Source organism: Taurulus bubalis (genome assembly GCF_910589615.1).
Source record: "Taurulus bubalis genome assembly, chromosome: 2".
Lineage (NCBI taxonomy): Eukaryota > Metazoa > Chordata > Actinopteri > Perciformes > Cottidae > Taurulus > Taurulus bubalis.
Genome location: NC_136590.1, coordinates 1,828,715 through 1,841,739, shown reverse-complemented (window position 1 = coordinate 1,841,739; position 13,025 = coordinate 1,828,715). Strand labels below are relative to the sequence as shown.

General features: G+C 40.7%; 1 protein-coding gene across 1 annotated transcript; it reads left to right on the top strand.

The window, feature by feature from the left end:
• Positions 1–252: 252 nt before the first annotated feature.
• zpld1a (zona pellucida-like domain containing 1a) lies at positions 253–9,889 on the top strand (the record flags this gene model as incomplete). Its single annotated transcript, XM_079214321.1, has 10 exons — positions 253–361; positions 674–894; positions 1,508–1,689; positions 2,582–2,654; positions 3,094–3,191; positions 6,617–6,697; positions 6,788–6,959; positions 8,090–8,192; positions 9,400–9,429; positions 9,714–9,889. Exons 1-10 carry the CDS (start codon positions 256–258, stop codon positions 9,887–9,889), a joined length of 1,242 nt encoding a protein of 413 aa, XP_079070447.1. The 5' UTR covers positions 253–255.
• Between the last annotated feature and the right edge of the window lie 3,136 nt (positions 9,890–13,025).

Here is a 13,025-nt window from a genome sequence, read left to right as displayed (position 1 = left end):
CTGGCAACTACAAACTGGTGCAATTACTCCTTTAATGTACCTGTTTCCTCAGGACTGAAACTCTGTGTCTGTGACTGACAACGATTAGGTGATCAGAGGTTATCACAGGACAATGAGATGTGCACACAGAGATAAGCCATTCTACTGGACGAGCGCGTTATCCGTTATCCTTAGCCTCTTGGAGAAGACAATCTTAGGTTTTTTTCTGTGTTTCTTCCACTAAGAGTCCTTTCTTGCTCTGTTTCAGGTGCTGAAATGGAACATACATTTCTGATTCTTTTACTGTTTAGTAAGGCTTCATCAGTTGGAGCTCAATTCAATGGATACAACTGTGACGCCAACTTTCACAGCCGTTTCCCTGGTGAGGAGCTCAACCCTTTTCCTCTTTGACTAACTGGACAAATGTACATGTGAATGTCTCTTTAAAGTCAACTTCTCCACAAACTTTCTACATATTCCAACGAGGAAATAATGACATCAGTTCCTGATTTATTATTTGAACACAATGTAAGATAATGGTTTTTGGACTGTCATCCCAGAAGTGCACTTCTTACCTAAAACATGATTGAAATAATGATTTCAATGATTTCATCTGGATAACACACCTAACCCTGCTATCATGTGACTCATTGTAATGCCTGTATGCCCCTGTGTCTGTGTGTGTGTCTTGCAGCGGAGAGGGATATCAGTGTGTACTGTGGAGTGCAGACCATCACCCTCAAGGTCAACTTCTGCCCTGTCCTCTTTTCCGGCTACACAGACACTGACCTGGCCCTCAATGGCCGCCATGGAGATGCCCACTGCCGTGGTTTCATCAACAACAACACCTTTCCCACGGTGGTAATCTTTAGTATCAGCCTGGCGACGCTGGAGTCCTGTGGCAATTCCCTGGTGGTAAGAAACGCGGGAATGGTGGAAATGCTTGTTTAGCAGATTTTACATTATTAGTCAGCATCACTGACAATGTTAATGTTGGATGCTTTAACTGTAATGGTTATAGTGTCAGAAATAATATAATACGAAAATATAATCAAAGCTAATGAAAATATAGTTTACTGTAAAGACTGGGTAATGTACAGTTTAACTGCTGAAAAGTTTCGTATGATAATTTGACAGTTACCTAAATTATACTGGCTGAAAAATTACAAACTGAAGTGGAATATTTTAAAAAACAAACCTCCCAGCCGTTTGTAGAAAAAGATCAGATGCATTTTTATTTCCGTCAGTTCACAGTATCCATGTTTGGATGTTTATCCTCATATCTCTGTGAAGGGGTCCTGTTGGGTCCTGAGGGGAAAACCAATCTTAAACCAGTTTAAAGTGAATCTGTTGAGCTGGATTCACCGGGACAGTTCCTGGAGGATCCCTGCTCAGACGGGATTTTGTTAGCATGAGTTAGTATGCCTTAGCACACACGGCTGATGGTATCCACCCCGGACCGGTCCCTGCGCCCACAGTGAGGTCATGGTGGTCAGAGTGATACTCACGCTGGTGTTGTTCGCCTCAGGTCTCCACGGCTCAAGGACCCAATGCCTACGGTAACCTGTCCCTGGTGCAGATTGGAAACATATCAGGTTACATCGACACACCGGATCCCCCCACTATCATCAGCTACCTGCCAGGTCTGCTGTACAAGTTCAGCTGCAGTTACCCGCTGGAATACCTGGTCAACAACACGCAGCTGGCTTCGTAAGTCTCACCTCTACCTGTTCATTGGTTTCAAAGAGCTGTAGGACTACAGAGAGTCAGCGAGCCATCCACTGAAATGAGTTCAAATATTTAACAAATGGAACGAGAACGAGTCATCGACGGACATTTTGACTACTGGAATACACAGGGGTGGACAAAATACTAACTAAAGAAACAGTTTTTGTTGTTTGTATCAGAGAGGGTTTAATTCATCTGGATGGTAATGGTTCTGAGGATGTAGTTTGTCAATTTTGAATCATTATGCCAACGGGGTGAAGAAAATACCCGAAACACCTCCAATACATAATTCGTACCGTCCACACGCTGCATTTCTGTCTCTCTGAGTTTGTCCACCACCAGAAATAAAGAAATACCATGGAGCTGGATCTACATCTCTTACAGTCGACACAACTTGACCATTCGTAGCTTCAAAAAGGTTTTGGGGCTATTGTTTTACATCTCATCATATTTTTAGTGTTTAAGTTGTGTCCACCTCCTGTATCTAAAATGTATAAAACAGTCACTGGATCAGGTGGGGAAAGAAACAAGATCTAAATGAGCTAATATTAACACAAAGATAGAGATTTTTAAGTTAAATCTGCTCAGTATGAAATTCAGATCAGCCAGTGGCTCCCAGCTAGCGGTGCTAACGGTGCTAACAGCGTAAACAGTGTTTACTTGAGGGAGAATCGAAGGATTTTGCTCTAAGAATAACAACCGGCATTGGGACAGTGTTGTAAGCTGTACCCATTTGAGGAGACCGGTGCAGAGCGGCAGCCGTTAGCAAACCAGTGGGCCGTGCTCATAACGCCACGAGCACCAGGACAAGATGCAGCACGCTTCTTCTTCTTTATTAATATTGTAAATGATGTTTCCTTTATCTTCATTGAAGGTCAGCAGCTGCAATCTCAGTGAAGGAAAGCAACGGTACTTTCATCAGCACGCTGAATCTACTACTTTACAATGTAAGTTCACATCAGTTGAGTCCAGATATCTGTTAGACAAAGTCATCCCAAAGCTGGAATATGTCGGCAAGCATCAAAGAGCACTCAAAGCTCTATGTTGAGGAATCTGCACCTTTTAAATTCTGCAATTTCAATGATTTCTGAGGATGATGATCTATGTAGATGGGAAGGATACCAAAGGTTCTGAAACCCCAATTATGGGATTAAATTACCTTTTAATTCTATAATTGGAGAAAACTATACTCAATTTACCCTCAATTCATGTCACACCATACGCTAGATGTTGTCAGTCTGAACCAAACGCTAATAAAAGGGATTGTGTGGAAACCAGATAATAATAACAGTGTAGTGAAAGTGAACACATCCTCCTCAACAGTATGAAGGGAATAAATTGGGAGACATGAAAAACTTGCTGTCTGCTATTGTTGTTTGTGTGCAGGACTCGTCATACATCCAGCAGCTGTCCATCCCCATGGCCGGACTGACCCTGAAGACGCGAGTGTTTGCAGCCGTAAAAGCTTCTAACCTGGATCGCAGGTATTCAATCCACATCCGACCATTCAACCTCAAAGACTTACTTTATACCAAAACAACATCATTTCAGAGGGAGGCTAGACTGTAAAGTGACACCTTTGGGTGCAACACAATGTGAAGAACAACACCACTGGCCTATATGTAGGTGATAGAGAAGCAGAGTAGGGATTCATGGCACAACTCCATCTTCCTCCAAGGAGTTTTAATCAGCCTGCTCTATGAATGTGTTTAACACAGATGATGGATGAGGCTTTTATCTGTTATTTTGTTCACCTGAGAAGAACTGTCCTCCATGATGCATACAGTACAGGGATGCACCATGTGAAGGTCTTTCTTGACTCTGACTTTGCACCGGCCTTTGATCATTTTTTCTATCTGATCTCAAGAATTCTGACACACATTGTGAAATAGCTTGAGCACCGCATTGTACATCACACTGCTGGTCCTCTATCTCTGTGATTGCTGTTGGAAATACATTCTGCTCGGTACGCTTGGCCTCTAAATCCCTGAATGTTCTCAGATTAGAACTGATGTTTTTAATGGATTTCATGATCAGCAGTAACACCTCCTGGGAAATCCCTTGTATTTTGGGTTATTGCTTCTAAAAATGACTTATTTGCTTCTGTCAGACAGACTTGTCTGCCCTTTTTAACGTGACATGACGATGTGAAGCCTTTGTCTTGTGGTCATTCAATCTTGCCTATAGGCTAGTGGTGGGTGGGAGATAGACATTGCCTAAACACAAGGATACCTGGCTCATTGTTTATCAACTTATTCTTACTGCCTGTGTCATCAGTAATGTATCCATTATGAACGTATTACGAATAACGTTTCCCATTAATACAATGACGAAAATATTGCTCATTTCAAAAGTTGTATTGCTGGAAACAAGACCTACTTTAACGAAAAGTGCACGTTGAGTGTATGTGCTCGAGAGGCTTCAATTGTCCACATTGCACATTGGCCCACATGATGGTACTTATCATTTAAACTGGGATTTAAGATAGACACACATTTCCTCCTTTAGCCTACAGATGGGAAAACAACCTTTTGGTGTCAAAATCCAAGTGGAGGAACAATAAACAGTTTTGAGTGGATTGGGACCTTTATTGAAAAAAATCCCCCAAAAACGTGTTGACCCGTAATGTCTTTATTCTACGTATCCTCATACCACATAAACATTACTCCTCATATTTTGCGTTTTCCTACAAAAGCCAGCAACACGTGTCAATTTCCACTCATTACATCCACAATGTCTTTTCAGGAAACAACTTAGTTAGGTTATGGAAACAAAACTACTTAGTCAGGTTTAAGGAAAGATCAGGAAATACTTTATTAGGTTAATGCAACAAAACCACTTCAGGTTCAGAATAATTTTTTTGGGGGGGGTTAACATAACCCCGAAAGTGCCAGAACTACTTTATGCAAGTTACGTGCCAAATTCCTGTCTGAAAGATACGTCTCCCTTCCCGCCCGCTCTGTGAGTGCTTTAGAGGTTCTTCATATTTCGTTGTTCATAATAAACTGGATAACATACAACACATTTTCGTGGGATATCTACGAATTACAGCGTTTCCTCCATTCCAGCTAAGCGGGCAACCACCAGCCTCACCCTCGCTACAGCTAACCCTTCCATTTGCCATACCAACTCTTTAATTTCTCTTCATCCTCCAGTCCCCACCAACCTACGAAAAAAGATCATCGATGGTAATTACAGACTTTGTCATCCTCATTATGCCTTCTCTGCACGAACTGCCTGCCAACAGATTTCCAGAAGGCCATGATCACTACCCCCACCTGAAAGAGAAAACACCCACCAGCTCCAAAGAACTCAAACCCACAGAGTTCGCTTACACTTTCTCTCTTTTCAGAGACGTCATCTGTTCTCAATTCTTTACCCGCCAGCAAGAATTGGACAACTATTTGGCAATTATTCTAAATCTGTTTCATGGGTACTTTTTTACAATACCATATCCACTATGCTTTGAAAGCTGTTGTCTGTCTGCAGCAGTTCAACGAGGACACATACTGGGACACGCTCGACAACGAGATTTACTGCCGCATCTTTGCTGCCTCTGCAGCCATTACATGCTCCTTATGCGGTACTCCATCCCACTCCAGGGTTCAATTACTGGCCATCCTAAGCCACAGTTAGCCCATAAATGAGCTTCAACTTTCTCTCGCCGGTCAGTACATTTCCCTTAACAAATGTTATAGATTAAAAAGGTGGGCCCATATTTCATCCAGGAAGTCGTGCCATCTGCATTAACATAGCATAGCAATAACGGTACCAGTTGCAACAAGTCCCAGTGCCTCCCAACCCAACTTCTACTAACCAGTGACTGGTTTGGTCACCCTGATTTAATTTTTGTCCCCCAACTCAGGATTCCATTCCATCAGCAAAGGGCCCATCCACATCCCTTGAATTTCTCTGATTCACTCTTGACACAAACGAAAAGCTCAACCACTTTCTATACTCCAATTTCGGCATTGATATTCAACTTGTAAACCTTTTACCGTTGATTGTAAACTAACGAAACTCCACCATTAATAGCCTATCCCCCTCAACGCTTGTCTTACTGGACAGCTTGGAAGAGCTTCCACTACTTCCATGACCAGTACAATATAACCTCCGATCGTTATGGCCAACAAAACACCTTCCATCAAAGCTTACCTTAGCAGCATAAGCTTCTTCTCCAAACTCTTAAGGCCGGCCTCAAGTCATCCTCAATTAGCCGCACTTCTTATTGGTCATCTATGTAAAAAGCTCACACAAAATCCTGGCACCTTCGCCTCACTTTTCTCTGCATCCTCACTATCTGCTTCAGATGCAGCAATCCTCCCATTATTTCCACCTTAGAAGCCATGTTCTCACTGAGCCTTTTTTGGGGTTCCTCAGATGTTCTAAGTTCACCGCCTCAACCCTCCACCTTTACCCACACCGCCTCGCCTGCATATTAGACTTGTCTTATTTTTCAGAAGACACCATGACATTCTACTTAAAGCGAACCAGATCTCAAAGATCTCAGACTTGTCTCAATCTTGTTAAAGGGTTAGTCATGCCACGGCAGATTCCCCGACGAAGTTCCTTACAACTCCTTTGACAAAGCAGACAAACTACATGTTCAAGCCCTTCATTTAAGTTTGTGTTAATACATTGTGAAAGCATCCTGTTGATGGTGTGGTCCTTGCTAGTGATACATACGATATATACATGTAATGCTTCCTACACACACAAAAAGGAATTTGAGGGAGCAGCAATTACTTTTCTAAGCAATACATAATTGGGAAAAAAGGTAGTATATGGATATAATTTCTAGTAGACATAGATAGTTCTACCTATTGAAACAATACAAAGAACATCAGCATGATCTCAATTGCATTTAAATCCATCAACCCTGGATTGACTAATCTTCCATGTTAAATAGATGGAACGTTCTAATGGACTACTGTTACACCACACCCTCTGGAAACCCCAACGATGACCTCCGCTATGATCTTTTCTTTAGGTAACTCAAAATTGAAAACAGATCTATGATTTTGTTCAGTTCTTATATTTTTGTTGCTCAACCTTTTCTGATTTTCCCTCCCTGAGCCAGCTGTGAAAAAGACCCCCAGACCGCCGTCTTTGAAAATGGGAAGAGCCAAATGGGCCGCTTTGCCTTTGAAGTATTCCGCTTTGTAAAGCACAAGAATCAGAAGATGTCGACAGTCTTCCTGCACTGTGTCACCAAACTGTGCCGAGCAGACGACTGCCCGATGCTCATACCAGTGAGGCTAACACAAGGACACTTTCACACGCAACACAACACACTATTGAGAACAAATATAGCACACATGTTGTCAGTATCTCTCTCCAGCTCCATGTCATGGAGGAAGCATGTGATAAACAGACACACAAACATTCACTCATTCACATCAATCATCAGTGGTAGAAAGTAACTAACTACATGTACTACTACTACTGTTCAAGTACAATGTTGAGGTACTTGTAATTGACTTGAGTATTTCCATTTACTGTTACCTTCTACGTTCCACTATATTTTGTATATATTGTACTTTTTGCTCCACTGCCATTTTTGTGACAAATAAAATCACTATTGCAGCTTAAGATTTTACAAACAAAACATACTTTTTAAATATTATGTATTTTTATGAATTAAACTACTACTTAAAAAACTACTATGAACATCAGCTCCAACTCATCTATGTTAAATGATTCTCACATCAGTAGCTTGAAAATAAAATATTCAAGAATAACTATATAACACTGTGAGCCTGTATAAGTATTTTGACGTTTGCTATTTTAATTACATTTTGCTTTAATGCCTTAACAATTTAATAATTTTAATTATTAAATTGCTTTTTAATGCAGTATTTTGAAATTATTGTAGTAATACATTTACTTTGAAAGGATCAATAACCAAGTTCATACGTTTCTCATCACAAAAAATTCTGAATTTCAAGTAATCATTAAAGTATTGATTACATGAATCATAGTGCCTAAATTATATATATATATATATATATTATTATATTATTATTATCTTGAGGTGTTTACTGACTTTCTGGACATTTATTTACAGTCAGATATAATTTATTTACTTCCATTTTCTTGGCTCCTATAGAAATATATATTCAAACTTTTTTCTGGAAAATATCTCAATAAAAATGGCAGATATTCTTGTCAGCTGTAATTACAGAGCAGACAATTGACATTCCTCCTGTCCTACATTTCAAAGCAATGCTTTATCGAGACCTGATGCACGGCAGCTGTTTAACAGTGGTCTATTGTACCAGGTTCTGTCCTTCAGTCAGTCAATATTCCCTCAGTAATCGATGAGAACAATGTCAGCTGATTAAAGGCAACACATATGACCCACCATATCTCTTGTTCTCAGATCTGTGGCAGCAGGAAAAGGAGAGACGTCATAGAGGGACAGGGATCAAACGCTGCATCTGGGAACGCCGTCCTGACCGCCGGGCCAATCATCACTCGGAGTGGTAGAGTTTCTGATCTTCCTTTCTCTCGGTGTTTACCACCAACCAGCTTCATCTTTCTGTTACTGGAGGAGCCTTTCTTCCACACTACTACCAGTACAGTCAGCCAGGCTCAGACAAGGAGTTCTGGACCAATGTATCCCCAATTCACCCCTTTCCACAATCGGAGGAAAAATCCAATCCAATCCAGTCTTAAACGTCCTGACGTGTTTCCAGCCTCGTATCCAACATCAGCTGACGTGTTACTGTGGATCACACTGCTCTTCCTGGCCAAAACAGTGTAGATGACTTCTCTAAAGATGCTGTCTTTGTACGCACATTCCCCTAAAACATTGATATGTATTATATCTATTCACCTGTAGTTTAAGGTGCTGGTGAAGAAGTTATAATAAATGAATATAGAACAATCACGAAGGGTAAATTAGCAAGTAATCTTGATAAAAAAAGATTTTTCATGAAAATAGTGAATGCTTCTAGCTTAATAGCTGCATTGCTGTTGAATCAGTTTATTTTAAAATGAGAAGTTTGGTTTCCTCGGGTAATAATTAGAGGAATCTCTGGGCAGATCACCTTCTGATCCCAATGCAGAGAGTCCTAGGCGACTATAATTATACTATTGATTATGGACTTATATATTATGGTTTTTATATACATGATTTTTTTTCTTCTCACTTTCTGCTATTTTTAAAACAGTGCATATGTGTAATGATTCATAATTTAAAACAGATTAATTGACTTCTATTATCTTTTATTAATTAAATTATAATAAAAAAATTTAAGAAATTTGTCAAGTGGGGTGTTACATTTAATTAATTAATTAATTAGAAAATTAATAAAAAATGGTCTTGTAGCTTGTAGTGTGTGATATGCCATTCTTTTAGATTAGAGAAAGGAACATATGTGAGCATTGTGTGTGTGATCAACCCGATTTAAAAACCTGTTTGGATTTTAAAACTCCTGAAGTCTGAGCCCGGCTGGAGCTCCTATAATCTTCTCTTTCGGTGATTTAAATTTAAATTCAGAGTGCATCAAACCTCAGGTTGTTGAATGATGGTGATAACGTATGTTCTCTAGCTCTAGATGGTTAGAGAGCGCTGGATCGCATCCTGATGACTCTGTACTGGACAAGAAATGGAAATTTGGACAGCACACACACAGTGAAGTTCTGTATTGCTGTTACCCGTAAACGCCCTTTACTTTCTTTCCACAGATGAAACGCCAACCAACAACTCCCAACTAGGTGAGCTCTCACATTCTGTGCATCATAAGTGACTTTTACTGATATGAAGCCATTTAAAATAGCAAAAGGCCTCCAAAGGCCTCACATACTCTTGCATCACTCTGCCATGTCATCTATGCTATATCTACTGTTATGATGGATTGTTCTCTGACTGTTGATGCCATTTGATTGCTGGTTTTTGATGGTTGGAATATATTGGCTGTGAAATGCTCTGTTCATCATGAACAGGTTAAGAGGTTCTGGTTGTTGAAAACAATATGCTCTTTGTGTCTGTGCTGCTCTAGCCCGCCTGAGAGCCCCGGGCTTCCAGATGAACACGGTGACGAGCGCGCTCCTCTCCGGCGTGATCATCCTGGGCGTCATGAGCGTCTGCTTCTTCGTCTTCTCCCTCACGCTCCTCAAGGGAAAAGCTGCTCCTGCCAGCAGCCTGTCTGGAGTCCGCAACCCGGCCTTCAACTGAGCGCCGGACTCAGCTCACTGCAGACTTTCCTCCACGGCTGACGATGCTCAGCGAGTGGAAACCACGTGACGTTGGTGCGGTAGTTTACAGGAGCAGGAAAGCTAAATGTTGTAGGTCTGTGCAATGTGCATTAGTGTAGAAGTAAAGCAGGACTTTGAATATGTTGTTCTGTACTTTGTGTTTCAATCCTGTAATTATTTGTCGTGCAGTTTTGACCCACATAGCGGGGACACTCGTAACTTAATTCATTACCTCAGCTATACAGCTCCATTGCAGGGTATAGGATCACAAGGTTCAGTACATGGTGGTAGTGCATGCTCTGTTGGAAAAACATACACAAACGAGAGCTCTTCATCTGGATGAATAAAACTTGATAATGAGGGAATTCTACTGTATGGAAATATTCTTAAAACCTTCAATTCATCGATTCAGTGAACTAACATGAACTTAAATCATAAGTATGACTCTTGAGAGCTCCCCAAGTTATGGAAATTATTTGTTTTCGTCGCTCTAGCTTGATGCTACATGCGATTAGCGCACTATTCCTATAAGCTTACAACCTACAGAATCCGCCCAAACCGCCAAACCTCTCGTAAGACAAAGCCTGCGCCACACAGCGAGCACCGCATCCAGCCAAAACACTTCCTGCCCAACGGAGAAACTGAAACGTAGCTGATGTCAAATCCCACATGGCCTGACTTCCTGCTCGGCTCCTGACACGATCTGGGAGGCGTTCAAGGTTCAGGAAGAAAGTGAGAGCAATTTGAGTGGCAGCAGCTCTCCGGGTCACAGCATGTGCAAGTTGCCTCACTTTGAGTGTCTAAAGGGCTGCCGGCCTCCTCTGGATGGCTTTAGGCGGCTTTCATTGGCTCACACGATTACAAGGAGGGTTTGGACTGAAAACGGCTCGGGGCGGATGACTGGGGGAAAAAGTTAATCTTCCAATATTTTATATTTTTGAGGTTTATTTAGTGTATATTACTGCTGTATGTGGATGTATTGAACACCATTAGTGGTATAAAGTGACATAAATAGCGTGTTACATGAGAAAATGGCAATATCACACACTAATCATAGATGGTTGATTTTTTGAGATTTGCCTAAACTTTGGTAATAAATGAATAACTACAAATATTTGACTTCACTTAATCAAAGTCAACTTTGCAGAGATGCTGTAACATATTGTGCTATTTTATAGTAGAAAGCAAACATATGCATCATTTGAAAGTAAAAAATACATTTTTTTTTAATTAATTAATTAAATTGTGTATTTCCTGTGTTCTAGCATGAACCAATAAACCAGTAACACATATACTGCTATTCACACATCTTAAGTAATCACAGGTTTCTGTATATTATACCTTCTGTGGTTGACGAGATAATCTGCAAAACATTTGCAATCTTTTTAAAGTTTTCTCAACATAAAATCTAACTTTTAAAGGTGTATTTATATCATAATTTGGATAAATCTTTAATTTATCAGTATTGCTACACATAGAGTAATAGTTTAGTGATCAATCATTTAAGAGGTCTGTTTTACCTAAACATGTATTTCATTCTCTTTAAATAGTTTATGCAATGTGGCAGAAGTGAAGGTTTCATTTGTACATGTACCAATGTCACTGTGTATAACTTTACCAAACTCTTTAAATGCCATTGGTGATCTATTCCTGAAATGTACAAATTGTGTACAATTGTGCATTTTGCAAATATTGCACTTTGTGATTAAAACGTGCCCGGTGTCATATTTCTAAACATACAGTATGAATTTCCTCATAAACCTGAACACTGAATAAAAGCATTGATGGTAATGGTAATAATAATAGTCATGTGACTAATAATAGTCGTGCCAGGAGTCCCAGCCACACAAACAATCGTGTTGTGATTACAATTTGAAAGAACTAAGAACTACACTTCCAAGTGGACACGTGATCTTCAAGAGTTAAACAATGAGGAACTCTTCTTTTCTGCCTCCACACAGCCACATGTCTGCATTACATTGGTTTAGTAAAGCTCCAAATCACAAATTATCCTCAGAAGAAGAATCTCATCTCATACGACATCCTCTGACCTTTGACCTTCACATCGGATCAGGAAAAAGAAAAGAACCTTCAGGAGAGCAACAGAGGAGGATGCTCTATCAGGATGACAGAAGCAAAGGGATCATGTGACCAGAATGAATAACATAAGAGAGTTCACATTACATGCATATGACAGAAATGATTCATATAATGAGAGTAGTAGGATGAGAACAGTTACAACTACCAATCATATTCAGAGATTTTGATTATCAGTGCTTGATTATTGGAATCATACAGAAATTTGATTTAGAGCACAGAGACATATTTATATTGATTTGATTTTATCATTATTACCGGTAGTTTTGTACTGGACCGGGTCATAGTGGACTAGATCAGGTCATAGTGGACTAGACCGGGTCATAGTGGACTAGATCAGGTCATAGTGGACTAGACCGGGTCATAGTGGACTAGATCAGGTCATAGTGGACTAGACCGGGTCATAGTGGACTAGATCAGGTCATAGTGGACTAGACCGGGTCATAGTGGACTAGACCGGGTCATAGTGGACTGGACCGGGTCATAGTGGACTAGATCAGGTCATAGTGGACTAGATCAGGTCATAGTGGACTGGACCGGGACATAGTGGACTAGATCAGGTCATAGTGGACTAGATCAGGTCATAGTGGACTAAATCAGGTCATAGTGGACTAGACCGGGTCATAGTGGACTAAATCAGGTCATAGTGGACTAGACCGGGTTATAGTGGACTGGACCGGGTCATAGTGGACTAGACTGGGTTATAGTGGACTAGATCAGGTCATAATGGACTGGACCAGGTCACAGTGGACTGGACCGGGTCATAGTGGAATAGACCGGGTCATAGTGGACTAGACCAGGTCATAGTGGATTAGATCAGGTCACAGTGGACTAGACCAGGTCATAGTGGACTGGACCGGGTCATAGTGGACTAGATCAGGTCATAGTGGACTAGACCGGGTCATAGTGGACTAGACCAGGTCATAGTGGACTAGATCAGGTCATAGTGGACTGGACCGGGTCATAGTGGACTGGACCAGGTCATAGTGGACTAGATCAGGTCATAGTGGACTAGACCG